The 19543-nt window shown below is 34.9% G+C and overlaps 3 protein-coding genes across 3 annotated transcripts; all 3 read right to left on the bottom strand.

The window, feature by feature from the left end:
• Positions 1-1486: 1486 nt before the first annotated feature.
• Positions 1487-14027, bottom strand: LOC143904312 (nose resistant to fluoxetine protein 6-like). The gene is made up of 16 exons (XM_077418881.1): positions 13808-14027; positions 11325-11587; positions 6185-6429; positions 5924-6111; positions 5671-5765; positions 5177-5374; positions 4897-5080; positions 4646-4811; positions 4195-4274; positions 4034-4120; positions 3835-3964; positions 3496-3670; positions 3221-3363; positions 2828-3135; positions 2653-2764; positions 1487-2432 (listed from the first exon to the last, which is right to left on the bottom strand). The coding sequence occupies exons 2-14, from the start codon at positions 11521-11523 to the stop codon at positions 2980-2982; spliced, it is 2046 nt and encodes a 681-aa protein (XP_077275007.1). The 5' UTR covers positions 11524-11587; positions 13808-14027; the 3' UTR covers positions 1487-2432; positions 2653-2764; positions 2828-2979.
• Positions 14028-14191: 164 nt separating this feature from the next.
• On the bottom strand, positions 14192-18250 carry LOC143904311 (uncharacterized). Its single transcript, XM_077418880.1, has 2 exons — positions 17530-18250; positions 14192-17445 (listed from the first exon to the last, which is right to left on the bottom strand). Exons 1-2 carry the CDS (start codon positions 18248-18250, stop codon positions 14267-14269), a joined length of 3900 nt encoding a protein of 1299 aa, XP_077275006.1. The 3' UTR covers positions 14192-14266.
• Positions 18251-18256: 6 nt separating this feature from the next.
• Positions 18257-19096, bottom strand: LOC143904334 (uncharacterized). The gene has a single exon (XM_077418936.1). It carries the CDS (start codon positions 19094-19096, stop codon positions 18257-18259), a length of 840 nt encoding a protein of 279 aa, XP_077275062.1.
• Between the last annotated feature and the right edge of the window lie 447 nt (positions 19097-19543).

Here is a 19543-nt window from a genome sequence, read left to right as displayed (position 1 = left end):
TGTATTGAAATATATAAGAATTTCAATTTTATACATCCATGTCCCCATAATAGTCCATATGTAAAATGTATGTCCTCATATTAACCCATTACCTGTTAATGTCTATATGTTCTTAAAATAGACCATACATGTTTAATTATTTATAGTTTTGAGAAAAACGATATAGATGATAGCTAAAGATAGCAACATTGATTAACAATATTTACTGCTTTTAAATTATGCTCCGATATGTGCATGATTCTGTGACGAACGCTGCAAAAACTATTCTATTTTTACTCATGTACATTTTTCTCAATCTTTAAACTTTCTCACCTCACTGCAAATAATGTTTCTTAACGTCTAATATTGAAATCTACATTCTATACAATGTATCAAACATATCTTTTTTTGAGAAATATTCAGGTTCTTACAATGAGAATATTAAAATCGAATGGTGTATGTATATACAGTAGTGCATTAATTTGATGGGTCATAAGCCTATATTTAAAACATGTATCAAGTGATTGGTGTAAACTAGGCCATAGCGGCCATAGTAACCTGACTTATTGGCTGCTGGATCTTTAATAATCAACATATGCGCAGTTTATCAAAATATTAAATTATATATTGAGAAAAATAAAAATTAAAATGAGATAAATCAATTAGTATAAAAAAAACACATGCTGTTGCGTCTGCAGCATGATGTAAAAATATATAATGCGCTTATACTCGAAAGAAATTTCTTACAGTTCTGCACAAATGTGAGATATGGCAATATTTAAGTGTTTAGATCAAAAGTTATACTAATTGTAAGTGACTAACATATTTGTCTTTTGTCTTTTTTATATTCTAGATTCCAGTAAAGGAAAATAGAAAAAAACAAATGATGGGTCGACAGATGCGATAGAGAGAATTGCGGACGCTATTTGTCAAGAAAAGAATATAACCTTACCTCCACCACCAGAACCTGACGAAATAGATACTTTTTTAAGTTCAGTGGGATTTAGATTACAGAAAATGCCACCAAAGACTAGATTAGAAATAATGCAAAACATATTACAATTAACGTATGAAAGAATTATCCAAGAAAACGTTTATGAATAATATTTTATATAAAAAGCAACATATATACAATAAGGTTTTTTTTCCGAAAAGCAATTCAAATCTATATAACGTGCATTACTCGAATATAAGAATATTTTATTTTTTGTTTTATGGTCAATGTTTTATTATTAAATAATATATTTACATTTAGTAAATATATTATTTAATAATAATATATTTATGAAAACATTTATGAATAACATTTTATATAATAAGCAACATACAATAAGATTTTTTTTTTTGAAAAGCAATTTAAATTTGTATAACGTGCATTACTTCAATATAAGAATATTTTATTTTTTATTTTATGGTCAATGTTTATTATTAAATAATATATTTACATTTAGTAATTTTTAAAATGTTTGAATAACTATTTAAATGTTTCTAAATAAACTAAGTTGAATAACTGGTTATCAGAGGTTTTATTTCATTCCAACCCAATGTTTACATTTTTTTAATATTTATCACAATTATTAATTTTTACATTTTTATTTAAAAAATACAGTGTTATAATAAAAAAATAAATCATAGAAAATGTTATTATAAATCTAATATTTAGAACGTTATAATAATCATGGATTTTTTAACGCAATGTATATCCTGTATAAAATATTTATAATTAAACATTATTAAATTGCCATGGTATAACTCCTTCAGTATTGAAATAATTGCAAAAGTTCTCACGAATTTCGATTGCGTTTCGTGTACTATTATTATTACCACATGTAGTAATATCTCTTAACGCGCTAATTTCGATGTCTTCTCTCCAAGAACCAGCAACAAACCCATCAGGTCTATCTTGATCAACAAGTGTGTCATCAACATATATGGTTTACTCCGATATCTTGAATACGAAGAAAGTTGTGCAGACATACAATAGCTTGTACAATTTTCATGGATTTTTCAACCGTACAAATAATTGGTCGTTTTGAAATTCTCCAACGGCTGGCCAAAATACCAAAAGTATTTTTAATCGTTCTTCTGGCTCAACTAAGACGGTAATTAAAAATAGTTCGTTCTTGATTTAAAACGCCTTTTCCAGGATATGGCCAAAGTAAGTATTTTCTGTTAACTGAAATGCTTCGTCTCCTACAAGCACGTAAGGTAAAGGTGGCCCATGGTGGCCCATTTACTGTAAGAGATGCTGGTTTTGGCAAATTCATTTCACGATTGTTGAATTTGTGACCTATTATATTATAGGAAACTCTAAAGATTCCACCGTCATTGCGTCGGCCATAACCTCCGATGTCAACAAAGGTGAAAATATAATTTGCATTGCAAATTCCAAGTAATACGATGCTATGGCTATGTTTGTAATTAAAATATGCAGAACCTGCATTATCTGGGCACTGAAAATAATTTTCAAGAATTTATATTTTGACAAACAACAGACACATGCTTATTTAATCAATTTTTTTAAATACAAAAATGTTTAATTAGGTTTACTTCTTTTTCCCAATCAATTGTTAAGTATTAAAGCTTTTTAAAATAATTATTATTTTTATTTTTAATTGTTTAAATAAATAGTAAATATTTTTTTCCAATGTGTCCGGCCACTGGGTCGTTTACCTTATTGAGATAAGAAGATTCTATTCCTACAGAGCTCGAGGCAGAAAGTTCCCTTCTTGAGGAAATGTCGTGACAAGCGAGCTGGTACGCACGGTTATAGTGGACATTTCCGCTGTTAAAAGGAAAAATATATTTAGTCAATCGTTAAAACAGAAAGAGAAAAAAGAAAGCTTACCTCAAGGTCTGCAGCAGTCAGAGAAGTACAAAAATTAATTATTCAAATCTTGTTCTTTTTTATGTAGAGGGTAGGCAAATGTCACCGTCCGCAAGGCAAAAAGGCTTGATGTTACTGCAACTGAATCTGTACCAACTAAATATTTCTGGTTGCTACAACCGAGTTGTTTGTTCCGTGGAAGATTTTATTGTCCTTCTATATGGCTTAATACACATTTTACACAACAAAACGTAGGGCATCTCAAACATCAAAGATAATACATAGGAACAAAAGTAAGTGATTATAATGTATCCCAAAGTCATAGTAATCTAGAACCAAAAGTTAAAAAAAATTAATGCATTTTTTACGATATTCCTCTGTTAATGCTAAAATTTCAAATATTTGTATACTTACACGGGGCAGAAATTCAAAATGAATCGACGTTTCACTATATAATTGAATTGCTTGTATGATGACCGGATTTATAAGATAAGCGCAGTATGTGAGATTGCTAAGAGGAATCCAGCCCTTGAATGAGAGTACCTGATTAACGATGCCTATAACAAAGCAAGCATACAATGATAAAAATGATGTTTTTAAACTATGACAATATTTAAAATATATCACTAATATATTAAAAATATGCCGATTTTTATAAGATGTATTAAGATGCAAATGAAGAAACAAACCTCCGTGTTTAGTGGAACATGCTATTACAATACATGCAATACATATGGCCCAAAATGTTCTATTCAGTGCTACATAAATAGAAGTAGCTAGAACGGATGTGTATCGCTTGTAGGACAAAAGTGGTACGAATACTCCGCAAATAATAGCCAGGCACCAACACAAAATTATATAATTCTGAAATGTATGTCAAATTAATATAATACATTTTCATTTATGCGATACTATAATTAATTTATATGAAACTAGTTAGTTTCTATAGAATAAGTTTATATATTTCATAAGTATTTTAATGACTATTTATTTTTAATATGTTATATAAAACAAAAAAAATACATTACCTTTTTTAAAACAAAATTATTCTTTAATTTTGTCAAAATGTGACCCGTAACTATTCCAATAATAAATGGATTTATTCTCATCCATGGTACGATATAGAATGAATCTGCAAAATTCTTCTGTTCGTCAAATCTGTAACAATAAGAATCCTCTTAACTTCTTCTTAACTTGATTTCTCAATAAGTAAATTTAGTAACTTACGTCTCGACATATTCGTGAACGTATGAAATATAACCGTTAACAATAATTGAGCCAAAAAGTAGACTCAATACAACGGCATAGAAGTATCTGAAATTTATAATATATTTATTCAAGTATACTCGAAGAAGACATTAACTATAATAGTTGGTTAATTAACATACCTAGTTGAGAAAATAAGCAATGCCATAGCGAGTACATAGAATTGCATATCATTAGATAGATACCAACTCCAGTTCATGCACTGTAATGCAATAAAAATTTTATAAAAGTTTTATGCGTCTTCAAGTATAATATTTCACGGAGAAAATTTTATATTAAATTTTACTATGCAGCCGCACCAACTGCGGACCATCAAGACGCCCAAGTTTAAATGCTATAGTTTTATAGTAAAATTACTATGTCCATAGCATTTAATGCTACGATCATAGCATTCAATGCTATAATAATGCTATGATCGTAGCACTAAATGCTATGGACATAGTAATTTTACTTAAGACTATAGCATTTAAACTTGGGCGTCTTGATGGTCCGCAGTTGGTGCGACAGCATAGTAAAATATAATATAAAATTTTCTCCGAATTTCAAATTGATCGTAATCAAACGTGTTCGTACCATTGCATCCCATCCAAAGAAATTGTGTATGTACAAAAGATTTCTCCACCAATATTTCGCACAAGTTTCGTGCGACCTTTCGTACATGTAAAATGGGGATGTTTTTTCGGTCCAAATCGACCTTGTTACCTCTATTAGTAACACCGTCATGTAAGCCGGTGTCAACCTTAAAAAGAAAAATGTTATTACAGACGCGTATAAAAAAAAAAGAGTTAGTATTTAGCTTACATTGAAATAATATAAAAACTTACCGAAAAAATCTTGTTAATACGCGATCTCTTAATTTGATTAATTTCTCTTTGCGACCAATCGGCTTCAAATACATATACGTCCCTAAACATCCGCTTGAAAGAAAGAAAATATCAACCGCTATGAATCCAATGTCACCCATGAATTTATAACTCTCAAGGAACCTCCACAGCCATACTTTATTGTCTGTCAATACAAAGCAATTTTTGTTATGCGTAAAAAGTAAAAAAACAAAAGAGCCAAAAATGTCTATATTCTACAGATTTATTACAAATTACTTACCGAGAAAATTAAATGTATAATATACACTATGGAACAGGATTATCGAACACATGCTTAGAAATTTTAAGCCGTGAATAACAGGTATTGTGCCGGCGTTCAACTTTGTGTTAAATATTTTTTTTGTATTTGTATAAGCGGAAAAGCATATTAATATTTCTTCAATTTTACTTTTCCGATATGCAGACACGTTTACCATACCTAAATCATAATTTGACGTTTTTAGTAGTAATACAAAAATCAAAATGCTTTAATTAAGTAAGATTAATATTCAAAGGAAATCTATACGAATAAGCCATATGTACACAACATGTAGCCACAAAATATATATTTTATAAATAATGATTAATTACTTAAAGTAATAGCTGATTGCAAATTGTTAATAATTTTAACACTGAAGACGAAGACTTGATTTGTAGAAAATTGTAGCATATAAAAACGGTAAATAGTCCGTTGTAATGGAAATTATTTCTATAAGTTTTAGATATGACACTTACCGTTATCATTTGTCCTTACACGTTTTTGATATATAAATATATCATATATTGTTCCGATTGATGTTATATGAAAAGAAAAACCTATTAAGCCAGCACTGCAAATAGAATATTTCTCGGTTGAAGCTTTATATTCTTTCGGAGGATTAAGATTAAAATTACTTATAATATTATTAATCTTGTCTTTGTCATATAATATTATTGTTGTGCTTGTATTGTCAAGTAATTGCAATTTTATACATTTCTGGAGACTTACCAGATGTAATACACCCAATGAGGTAGCCTTTGGTTATCGTCATTTAGCTCTTTAACCTCGATTAGCTGAAAGTCCGCGGAGTAGAGATCATCGAAGATAACTCTGTCACGACATATTTCCTCCAAAATTAAGCTTAGATTATTTGTGGTGCATGATGTTGGTAAACAGAGTCCGAGCGTAATCACATTCTAAGATAAAACTTTCTGTATATATTTAAATATCAAACACATTCTTTATCACATAAAGATTTTACAAACTTACCTCGTCAAACATATTTACGTGATATTGAGTAGTACTGTTGTGTCTCAAATAAGCTACAAAATAATTCATTTGGAAAGGTGGAAATTCCTTTCGCGGATCGCGATAATGCGTGTTATTTAGTATTTTGCGCTGTGAGATCTCTAGAGGAGCCTCGTTCATCGTATCGAGACACTGACTACGACTGCCCAGCCAATAATTATTTCCGTAAAGGAAACCCGATTTACTGCCACCACTGGAATTTAATACTAAAAATAAAAATTACAATGTTACTGTTAGGAAATGCCGAAATAATTCGGGCTCATATCGGGGCGCGAAGCACTGGCGAGAACGTTCGCGAAAAGAAGGGGTGGCAGCGCGATTGCGCAGACTGTACCGCGAGGCCCAAAGCATGTACCGCGTAGTACCTCCAAATTCGAGGTACAAATTTCTAAATAGAAATTACATTTCGAGTTACATGCTACTAGGAGATATTTTTCCCGGTACAGTAGCACGAGGTACGGAATACACGAGGTACTGATAAGGAGGAGGTACCGATTGGAGGTACCGCACTTATAAATTCAAGGTACAATTTTTTAGGAGGTACAGTTTTAGGAGGTATAGTTTTTTAGAGGGCTTCCCGTATGTACCCCGTACATACGTACCTCGTACGTATATATGTATCTCGTACAAATGTACCTCATACATATGTACCTCGTACATACGTACCTCGTACAAATAATGTATACCTCCTACATACGTACCTCGTATACGTATAGCCAACCGTGGCATGATTGCAACATTTGTTGAACGAAAGACATTCGCGAATAGCAGCGAGAAATATTATATCATATATCCAATTCGAAATTTTATTACTCTTTTTAAACTGAATTTGTTTCTTAAGATGATTTTTGAAAAACTATATATTTGCGCTGATTATGACTATGTGTAGACTATATATAACACTTATATTAAATTAAGAAGTAGTCTACCACGTAAGGCAGTTGGCTCACGATCCAGAGGTCCCGAGTTCGAATCCCACCAAGGTAAAAGTGATTTTTCAAATACGAGAAAATATTTATAATTATAGACTTCATCTTAAGAAACAAATTTATATTAGTTAAAAAATAATAATAAAATTTCGAAATAAATAATTTTTTTGTCGGGTAAATATTCGTTGCGCATAACGTACTTCCTAACTTTGAGGTATTATCTTCCCTTCTATTTTTGAAGGTACTTATGTCCCTCGTAATTACGTAGGGACTGTATTTTAACATGTACCTCCAATTTTTGGCGACACATGCTTAAGAGTGCACCGGGGGCCACGAGGAGCTCATCTACACAAGACCGCACACGAAGCGAGCACGCACAACACGCGAGACTTTTTCAGAGCGAAAGCGATCCCCGTGAACGTAACTACTTCAAACAATTTGTAAGATTCGCAATCTATATTCGATCCTATCTGTGCTGTCAAATACAGTGTTCTATATTAAAAGCAAACAGAATAGTTCACTCTTTTCACGCGCACCCACCCCTGCCGAACTCCAACAGTTACTACTTATGCAAAAGCAATAAATGACTAATTTTTACTTATAATTAATTAATCACGCATTGTTGCTTTCTCATTATAGGAAGCTGTTTTCGTAAACAAATTTTTTCTTAGTTTTCTGTGCCAATGTGTTCAGAATGTTCTAAAATTACATTTTTACAAAATGTGTGTGTTTAGATATCGGACTCAATTTTTTTTTAATGCAGAGTGTTATTATTATAAATAAAAATTGGTATTTAATTAGGCGATAATCGGTGAAGGGGTTCATTTTTTATAAAATTTTGAATTTTTTGAGAAATGTCTGATAGCTATATTAGCTATAACTTGCGAAAAATTTGAGATATCGCGCTAATTCTATTATATTCTTCATTCTTTTCTACCCCTATTTCATATATAGTACTTAAGATTTGATTAGATTTAGCTTTATTCGCGATCAAAGATCTATATGCAAAGTCCATATTGGACCATGTAGCCTGAACTCCCAAAATCAACATCGATTTGACATTGCGTCGATTGTGAAACTTCACTTGGGCTACTAAGCTAACCAACTAACTAGTTGGTGTATTGAAAAGTAGATATATGTTATACAATTTTATGTTTTAGCGTAAATATGGTTCTAGCCGTCGCTTGTTATTTATTAAAAAGTTATTAACAAATGTAATTGAGAAATATAACAGTTTGTGACAATACTAAGGGAAGTAATTTGCTGATATGTGTACTTATTTAAAATGCATCAATGCAGTATCGCTAAATATCATTTGCCTAACAGCGGCTCAGTTAAATAGCATTTGCCTAGGAAAGTAGCACTTAAACACAAAAATAGATGGGCAAAAACCATTTGACTAAGCAGATGGCATTTGTCTGGTCAAAAGTTATTTTCCTAAAATAATAACTTACTTACGACATATTATATATACATATATTCGGTTTAAATGATACAGTGTATCAAGACGATACAGAGCGGTACGGCGGGTTGCCCATTCGAGCAGGCGCGCATGGTCGTTCACAATTGCGTTGACTTCGGTGCATCACCTATAATCACTCGCATATCTTGTAATAACATGGACTTTGTAGCGCCCAAAGTTGCAATACAATTATGACGGATTTGCGTAGCAGTAACATTAAAACAGAAGTCGAAATGACAATACAGGTTATGAAATAAATTTTATTAAGAAAACGAAAGACATTTTCTCTCTTACGAAAAAAACTCGTACCATATATATAATATAATAGATTCCTAACAATCTACAAATTCTTTTTTTGCAAGAATAGAATAAGATTTTTTTTCAGATTTGTCTATTATTGAATCAAGAATATTATAGGATTGTCACAAAGTTCTATCTGCATCTTTCTGAGAAAGTTAGAGGGATAGTATCAAGAATATTTTATTCTAAACTTAAGAAATTTCCTATTTAAGATTAAAATATTGTTTCAATACTAAATATAATTGGCCCTATTTCAATCCTATTTTATGATAGATTTAAGAGTAATAGCGTTGTATCTAGAAATCTTTTCTGAGGGTGGCGGGGTTGATTAAGGGCAACGCGATGTTCGGCGGGGTGACACGCAAATCATTAACTCAGTCAGCTAACAAATGAAAAGGAACATTTATTGTAGAATAACTTTCGGAAAACAATGCGGCTATTTCGGCTTTCATTAATCAGAAAAAGCAAAATTTTATTATTTTAAAACATCATTTTTTGAAGTCTCAATTATTGAGACTTGAGATGTTCTAACTGTCCTCCTTAGAAAGAGATGAATAGTGAGTAAACTAAGGTTTTTTTTTTAAGTTAACCGACGTTTGTAAAATCATAATAGATTTCTTAGTCATCCATGAAGTACTACTGTTAAATAAAATCAGTAACTTATACAGTCATTTATAAAATAAACGCTCGACACTCGGTCAGCTTCGCAAAGTTCAAACATCGATTTCATACCTTCTTAAAAGGAGATTAACATTTAACACTGCACTGTGTTTTTTATATAACTAAAAAACTAATCAACCAAATCTTAAAGAATTATATATGGCATAGGGAGGGGAGGGGTAGAAAAAATTGAAAAAAACTAAAAAAACAATCTTTTTTTTTATAATAGAAGAAAATAGGAATTATTGATTTTTAATCTCAATATTGTTTTATTTTTATACTACTTCAAGTTGTGATAAGATTAAACAAGTCAAGAATATTTTTTGTCTCGTTATTAAAAATCTTTTCTGAGGGCGCGTTCTGTTATTAGGTCGAGCTAGCCGATTCCTCGCACACCGACTTATTTCGCCTTGCGTCTCTCTCTTTAGTTTCTCGCGATTTCGCGGACGCGAATTCACGCGTCTGGCGCCCAACAATAAAATTCGGTTAGTGGAGTGTCGGGGGTGCGAGAGAACTGCCGGAGAGGCCTATCATCCCTTTTCTTCTTCTCCCTAATATATCTATATATTAATAATCTGAAATAAGTGTTATTAGGCACGAGATCCGTTGATAACCGTTTCCATCGTTATTTATAACGATAAAAACGATTATCAGCGGATCTTAAGTCTAACAACATTTATTTCAGATTATTAATATTTCATCATTAACATTAATAATTAATTCAATATACTGATGCTAATAAGCATCTTTATGTAAATAATGCTACTGAATCTCATTTAAAAATCTACAAGGAATTTATTACTAAAAAGTATTCATTAAATATTATAATAATTTGCTTATATAAACTATTTATTAGCATCATATTTAAAATGTATCATATTTTATACTAATAAACCTCTTGTTTATGAGTTTAAGATTAAGATATTTAAGATGCAGCAGCATCATTTATATAAAAAATTATATAATGCTCATTATTATTGATATATTAAATTGATTATCAATTTAATGATAAATTATTTATTAATTAAACAAAATGAATATTGTAAAATTTGTTAATGGTGATTTCCGCCATTATTTAAACTTACATTGAATGAAATTTATTCGCCGACTTATAATTTAAATTTGCACACATATACTAATTGCTGACTTTTGTCCTGTGCATAAACATTGTGTGCAAAAAATAATTTAAGTAATAAAATTATAATATATTATAATGATTATGATGGACTATATATATGGTACGAGTTTTTTTCGTAAGAGAGAAAATGTCTTTCGTTTTCTTAATAAAATTTATTTTATTACCTGTATTGTCATCTCGACTTCTGTTTTAATGTTACTGCTACGTAAATCCGTCACAATTGTATTGCAGCTTCGGGTGCTACAAAGTCCATTTTATTGTAAAAAAGATATGCGAGTGATTATAGGTGATGCACCGAAGTCAACGCAATTGTGAACGACCATGCGCGCCTGCTCGAATGGGCAACCCGCCGTACCGCTCTGTATCGTCTTGATACATAAATATGCAATATGATAAACACAAATGCAATCTCTTTATTTATTACACTAATATTTTCGTAAATACTATTATTAATTTAAGATTAAAAGATTAAAAGATATTATGCAATATATTTAATTTAAATAGAATTCAAAAATTGTAAAATGCAATACAAGCTAAAGATAAGTAGTTGTTTTTTTAATTGCTTTCTGGAGTAAATGGAGTTAATAGCAATTCAGTTATAATTTTACGTACCTTTCAAGCTCCACAGTATTCGTTGATCGACAGCGTCTCGGAAATCTTTCAACTCCTTTCCACATGTTGACTTCAAAACATCTGCCTTGGAAGCAATGGCATAAGCAGGCAATGTACGAGCACTATTAAGTTCCTGAGTATGTACAGAAACATACGCAGCTAAGGTCGTACAGATGTAGAGAATATACGTAAGTTGCATTTTTGCTTGTGTACTTTTGCTTCCTTATAGAGGATTTCTCGTTACCGTGGTAAATATCTGCACACTGAAAAAAAAAAGATGTTGTATCAACAAGATGTGTTAAAGTTCAGATCTTTTTCTGCAATATGTGAATCATAACTTTGACATTATATTTATCCTAATTCTTTTTGTTGAACGACTTGCTTCAGCCAACATTATTATTTGAAGTTAAAGAAAGTATATACGTATCTAAATATATGCCAAATATGTATTTCTATGTAGTAAATAATTCATATTACATGTACATATATCTATAACATAATTTAAAAAATATAACAAACAAAAAAATATATAATATTGCCAGCGCAAATTTCGAACATGGGGTCTCGCTATTAGGACCCTGGCACATAAAAAACTTAAGCAGTAAGACGTAAGCGGTAAGCAATTAACCAATAGTTATCGTGTGTTTTCGAGAATTCTTAACTGATGTGATTGGTTTGCTTACTGCTTAAATTTTTCTATGTGCCATGGCTCCCAGGACTTAAAAAGTACATAAAGTATACCTGAGAAACATTGAGGTAGAACATTTATTTTAGAGACATAAATTGTGTTTTAAAAGAGTGTTAAGAACGTTTAATTTGTAGAACATTTCCGTATATACTGATTGTATAATTTAAGAACAAATATATACTGACTGTATAATTTGAAGACAGTTTCCAATCAATACCTTTAGTTCAGAAAGTCTCAAAGTATGCATTGCAATCTCCTCTCCTCTTCTAAAAAAGAGATGTAAAGTTTATTGTTGTCGCTTTTCCGCGATGCCGATTGGTTCTCTTGCTGCGCTTACTTCATTTGCAGCTGTCATCGTATATTTTGACAGTTGTGTGTATCAAGGAGTATATAATAGTAATATAGTATAAATAGTATAATAGTAATAGCATAATGTTAAAGCTAAATAGCGCGCGCGAAGCGCGCGTCTGTAGTGTCTAGTAACTATAAAACATGGATTTGTGTTTGTGCTGAAAAAATAACATTCGAGAGTGAAGTAAATGTGACGTATTTCTAATAAAACAAAAATGTATTTTTAAATTTTTTATTTTATATAAATATATTCATTAATTCTTTTTGTTAAACAAATTGTTTAAACCAACATTATTATTTAAAGTTAAGTAAATATGTGCGTATAAAATAGAAACTTAAAAAATATATTTTTTGTTATTAGAAATAGACCATATTTATTTTACTGTATAGAATGTTATTTTTCATTAAATCTATATTTTATATAGTTATTGTATACTTTAAAACTTTTTGAACAAAGGCATTGATCAGAGACTGTCCTCAAATTAAACAATCTACTTAACACGTAAACCTTAATTTATTTCTCCAAAATAAATGTTTTATCCCAATGCTTTTCAGATATAATTTATGTACAGTTTAAATCCTAATTCTTTTTGTTGAACAAATTGCTTTGTTATGTGTTGACAATCTGGTTGGTGTTGTGCGAATGAGATTAAGAATGTCAGGAATGATGAAGAAGCGTAAAGAGCAAAAAAGTTTAACACAAAGAATTTAGGAACAGCATAAACATAGATCACAAGAATGAATGGTGCGTAGATCAAAGATGTTTAATATGAAAGACGTAGAAAAATCAGGAACGTAGAACGCAGGATGAATGGCGCACAGATCAATGATGTTTATCGCGCAGGACGCAGGAAAATCAGAATCGTAGATCGCAAGGATGAATGGCGCGCAGAAAAATCAGGATCGTAGATCGCAAGGATGAATGGCGCGCAGAAAAAATCAGGATCGTAGATCGCAAGGATGAATGGCGCGCAGGAAAATCAGGACTGAGTTAAATCTGTAAATAACAAATCCAAATAATTTAAAAGTCTCAAAAAAGGGGTATCAATTCGTCATTCGGCGTATTCGGTGTATCAACGTAATTCAGCATTATGATAAACTCAAAGCGGTGTATCAAAAACGTCATTCGAAATCTCTTTACAGTTTCGAACTATTCGTCATCAGCGGTGTATCAAAAAACATTCATTCGAAATCTCCTTACAGTCTCGAACTGTTCGTCATCACGTAAGAGGTCTGAATCTTACATCGCAGTCTCGAACTGCTCGATCACCTTTAAAGGTGTACGCAAGAACATTCGTTGTCCTTCACCATAATATAAAGCTGATCGCAAAAAGCTACGCGGTAATCACGCAACATCGTGTTGCCCGTCATGACCTCGAACGTATGAATCCGCGGTTAACTCAATCGTAGTAAAGCTTACTCTTACCTTTAAACTTCTATATACCTTCTTACGTATAAAGACGACGAATTCGAATAATCCGCTATGACTCCATCATTCGAGCAATCCGCTATGACTCCATCGAATCTCCTTTCGAAACTCCCTTCGAAATGTCTCCGTCGAATCTCCTTTCTCCGTCGAATATCCTTTCTGTACGTCTCCGTCGAATCTCGCACTCCACTCTTTCGAACTCGCACTCTTTCGAACTCGCACTCTTTCGAACTCGCACTCTTTCGAACTCGCACTCTTTCGAACTCGCACTTTTTCGACTTTATCCCTTTTATCTTTCGTTACGATATTTTCCTTTTCAAAATAGTTCGCGATATCGGAGAGAGAAGTAAGCAGACAGACAAGAAAAAAAAACAACAACACGAGAAATTCATCGTTGCTAAAATCGATTCTCTGAAGCCGCGTTCGTTGATCGTCACGCTTTCCTCGATCTCGCTCGCGACGTCCAAACCGACGTTAAAGCGGCGTTAATTTCGAAACATTTCCGCCCGCCTTCGACGACAGAGTTGGCGAACAATTTTCGTTTGGATTGAATGGCAGAACACAAAGCTTGGCAATGGGTCGTTTAAAACTTGAAGAGGCTGTGCGAAGGGTTACTACTCTTGTTAATCCGTCAGGTCCTGGATGAAGTTTCGTGACTCTGCCTAAAGGCCACTTGGATGGCGGGTAACGTTCGTCGGTCATGAGAACTAAAGATCCCTCTTTTATATCATTAGAAGGATGATACCACTTTGATACAGCCAGATATCTTTGGAGACATTCCACTGACCATCGTTTCCAAAAACAGTCAATCTTCTTTCTTAACAGCTGCCATCTATTAAGACGAGTCTCAGGTTCAGACGATAATTCCGGTTCTGGAATAGTCGTGAGTGATTCCCCTATCAGGAAGTGTCCCGGGGTCAAGGCAGTGTAGTCGCTAGGATCGTCTGACAGAGGGCAAAGTGGACGAGAATTCAATACTGCTTCGATTTGAATTATCACAGTGTTCAATTCTTCATAAGTTAACAAAGTATCTCCGATCACTCGAGTTAGATGAAATTTCGTTGATTTTACAGCTGCCTCCCACTTTCCTCCAAAGTGAGGAGCTGATGGCGGATTGAAGATCCATTTAGTACCGTCCTTTGCTAGAATAGAAGCGAGTTCACGCAATTCCTTAGATGCTATACTAAAACGTTGTCGTAAAGCAATATCAGCGCCAACAAAATTTTTTCCACAGTCGCTTTGAAGGGTAGCGCAGATGCCTCGACGAGCAGTGAAGCGTTTGTATGCCGCAATAAATGCTTCAGTCGAATAATCGGTTACTATTTCGATATGTATGGCTGAAGTAGCTTGACACACAAAAATCGCAAGGTAACCTTTATAGTTTCGAGCCGCCCGCCCTCTCCAAGTTTTGAGCATGATGGGACCAGCATAATCTAACCCAGAATGTAGAAACGGTCTTGCTTGAGTAACTCGAGACATTGGAAGTTGACCCATAAGTTGCTGAGCTCGGATTCCACGATATCGAGCACAACGAATACATTTGAGAATGAAGGAGCGAATAGGAGCCCTGCCTCCAATGATCCAATATGTTTGACGGATAAAGCTCAATGTAACTTGCGTTCCCCCGTGAAGTGTGCGGCTATGAGCGTCGTCAATAATGAGTGTGGTGAGAGGGGATGTTCTTGGAAGGATGATGGGATGTTTTGATTCCATGGAAAGATCAGCGTAATGTAATCGTCCTCCAACACGTAAAAGTTCATCTCGATCCAGGAATGGGGTTAATTTAGCCATAGGATGAGATCGTGGAAAAGTGTCTCCTTTAGAAATAATCAGTAAATCATTAGCGAACCAAGAATGTTGCACTTGTTTGCACCAAAAATTTCGGCTTTGATGTATCTCTTCCGGTGTCAGCGGCCAAAAAAGAGAAGTTTGCGGCTTTTTCCTTAGACGAGACAGAACACGACGACAGAGAGCTGTGATTCTAAACAAGAATGATAAGGAGGAATATCTATCAAGCAGTGACCAATAAGGTTTCGGGGATGACACGGTAAGTGAGACCATTCCAGGTCGCTCTTCGAGATCGGTCTCTGGCGAAAGTTTACTAACAGCTTTTGGCCACAAGGAAGATGGTTCGGATAACCAACTGGGACCGTTCCACCAGAGATTGTGATTAATGAGTTGTTCTGGAGTTAGTCCGCGGGAAGCGCAGTCTGCTGGGTTCTGTTTTCCTGGTATGAAGTGCCACGATCCTTGGGGTAGCATCTCTTGAATAGCAGTAACTCTGTTCCGCACAAAATCTTTCCATCGCGATGGATGTGTGGTAATCCAGTAAAGAGTGACAGACGAATCAGTCCAAAAGTGTACAGGTACATCAGATAGATCCAACACTTTCTGAATATGTGTCATCAATTTCGATAATAGGAGAGCGGCTGAAAGCTCTAACCGCGGAATTGAAAGTAATTTAAGTGGAGCGACTCTAGTTTTTGCACTCACTAAGCGCACTAAATATTCATCATTGCCTTGTGAGACCCGAACGAACACCGCAGCAGCCATTGCCATAGAAGAAGCGTCTGAGAATCCATGAAGTTCTACTATACGTTTGGACGATCCAAGTCCTAACCATCTCGGAATAGAAAGCTTTTGAAGTGTGGTCAACTGAAGACGAAATGAGATCCAACGATCGTGTAACTCCGAAGGAACAGAATCATCCCATCCACTCTTGAGTAACCAAAGTTCCTGTAAAATTATCTTGCTCCGGATCATCACTGGAGAAATAAAACCTAGAGGGTCGAACATTTGAGCGATTTCAGAAAGTATCGTTCGCTTGGTAACTCGATCACGTTGCGATGATTTATCAGAAAAAAGGAAGGTGTCAGTCTCTGGATTCCAAATGAGCCCAAGAATTTTCACAAGGGATGGCTCAAATTCAACTGGAGAAGAAGATTCAGAAGAAGATTCGTTGCTACTGTCCGAAACTGGAGGCAATATTTCTTGATTGTTACTCTTCCATTTTTGCAAGGGAAAGCCGCCCGCCATACAAAGCTGTGTAACTTGGTGCACTATCTCTTTGGCCTCAGAGATTGTGTCGGCACCTCCAAAAGTGTCATCGATGTAGCGGCCTTTCTTGAGAGCTGGAACAGCTTTAGGAAAACGCGCACTTTCATCCTCAATAAGTTGTAGTACCGTTCGGAGTGCGAGAAAAGGGGCACATGTAAGCCCGAAAGTGACAGTGGTGAGTCGATGAGGAGCAGGCTGACCTTCTGAATTGAACCAAAGAATGGATTGTAACGCCCAATCATCTGGGTGTACGGCAATTTGTCGGAACATCTTGACGATGTCCGTAGAAAAGATAAATCGATGTGTGCGAATCCAAAGTAGCACGTCGGAAATATCCGTCTGAAGTTTTGCACCTGAGTGGAGAATTTCATTAAGAGAAACTCCGGAGCTAGTACGACAGGAACCGTTGAATACCACCCGTAGTTTGGTGGTAAGTCTGTCCTCACGAATGACGCCATGATGTGGAAGATAAAAAGCAGGTGTACTATCTTCAGAGATGGGAGCTGCGACCATATGACCGAGTGTCAGATAATCTTTTAAAGATTCTTCATATCTCTGCTTATATAGTGGGTCTGAAGAGAAACGTCTTTTCAAGCCTAAAAAATATCTGAGTGCAATATTTCGAGAGCTTCCCAAGGAAGAAAGGGGTGACTTCAATGGGAGACGAACGATATATCGACCTTTTTGATCTCGTGAGTGTGTATTCACGAAATGTTGTTCACATGCCAATTCATCTGGCGTAAGGTTTGATCCAGGTAAGGAGATAGTTTCTTCTTGTTTCCAAAATCTGGTGAGTGACTCTTGAAGTTCATCATCAGTTGAGCAGTGTAGGATGCGCCCCTTTGCAGGAGATCCGCCAGTGTCGATGGAACCAGATAAAATCCATCCAAAGATGGTCTGTTGAGCGAGGGGTTTGTTACCGCTTCCTCGTTTTATTCCTTCCAGGATGATAGACCCATAATAATCCGCTCCAATGATCATATCCACAGGACCGGAGATTGCAAACTCTGGATCTGCTAAAAAGAGTCCTTTGGTATGATTCCAGGATCGATTGTTGGTATAAAATGAAGGAATCTTGATAGTCAAAGTAGTTAAGATAAAGGCTTTAATAATACATTCTGAAAAAGAATTGTGAATGGACTGTAGCCTAACGGTAACTAAGCCTCTAGTTTTCCCTGAATAGGTTCCGCCTATGCCGAGAAGAGGGATTGAAGCGGCACAACGTTTTAAGCGTAAACGTTGAGTAAGATCCTCTGTTATGAAGGATAATTCCGAGCCTTGATCGATAAGAATGCGTACAGTATATTGCACATTATTCAAACCAATAGCGATGGCTCGACAAGTAGCAAGAAGTGTCGTATTCCGTTGTAGAGAGGGTAGATCTCGAGGTTGACCTAACATTGCTAGTCATTCCGCATTGGATGTAGAAGAATCTTCAATCGTGGACTCCGGCTCCTTCTCGTTAATTTGAGAGAGAGCAACTGCTTTTCCACCCTGCACTTGACTTCCTTTACCGGGGTGAATTGAAGTATGATGTTGTTTTCCGCACTTCAGGCAACGTCTGGTACTTCGACAGTTTCGTAGAGCGTGGCCTCCCAAACAATTGAAACATCTACGTTTTTGAGCAACAATATCGTATCGTTGATTACTGGTTTTAGATTGGAAAGTTGGACAGCCAGACAAATTGTGAGATGCATCACATAATGGACAACAAGGATAATTAGTGTTTGAATCAGAGGAGCCTACATGAACGGCGTTTCCGAAACGCGTCGAAGAACTGTGTCGATTTGAGTGTTCTTTGCTGCTGACTGCATTTGGATATTCCAAAGCCAAATTTTGCATCGCTTGAGTTCTTCCGATTACGAAATCCTCGAATTGTTTAAACGTCGGGAAAGTTGAAGTCGATCCAAGTTTTACCTCCCAAGCCTCTCGAGAATCCGCGTCGAGCAGCTTTACTAATAAATGAACTAGAATCGGATCCCAGTAGTCTACGAAGCATCCCAAGGCTCTCAATGCTCCGATTGATTCAGTAGCAGAAGCGAGAAGAGAACTGAGTCCAGAAGCTGCCTTTGTCTTCAAAGGTTTAAGATTGGTGAGACTATCTAAATGCGCGGAAATGAGAAACCGTTTATTTTCATAGCGTGTTACCAATGTATCCCACGCTATTTCAAAACTGTCACCAGACATCGGCAGATTGGTGACAAATTTTAAGGCTTCTCCTGACAGGGACGTCTTTAAATAGTGCATCTTCTCTACCTCTGGTATTTCTGCGTCATTTCGAATAATGGATGTGAATAAGTCGTGGAAAGACCTCCATTCTTGAAGTTTTCCAGAGAATTGCGGCAAGACGATTTTCGGCAAAGATTGATGTCGTCTGTACGATCGAGACGGCTCACCGGAATTTGATGTCGGACGACATGATCTAGACGGCTCACGAGAATTTGATGCCGCCGATGGCGTGGAAGAATGAGAGCTTTCCAATTCATCTCGTTGAGAGCGAAGTTTTGACTTAGCCAAAATAAAAAACTTTTGACAACGTTCAAATATTTTATCTGTGATGTATCGGTGATCTTTTAGCCGTCTATCTCCCGAGCGGCATAAATCCACATGTTCTTCTCGAAAGTGTTGCCAGTTTTCGTCGAGTAATTCCAATCGAGCGTTAATAAGTTGAAGAGATGCCTCATCATGATCATC

The sequence above is a fragment of the Temnothorax americanus genome, unplaced genomic scaffold, assembly GCF_048541705.1.
Source record: "Temnothorax americanus isolate GAGA-0224 unplaced genomic scaffold, ASM4854170v1 Scaffold50, whole genome shotgun sequence".
NCBI classification, from domain to species: Eukaryota; Metazoa; Arthropoda; class Insecta; order Hymenoptera; family Formicidae; genus Temnothorax; species Temnothorax americanus.
This window is presented reverse-complemented; position numbering and strand designations above follow the sequence as displayed.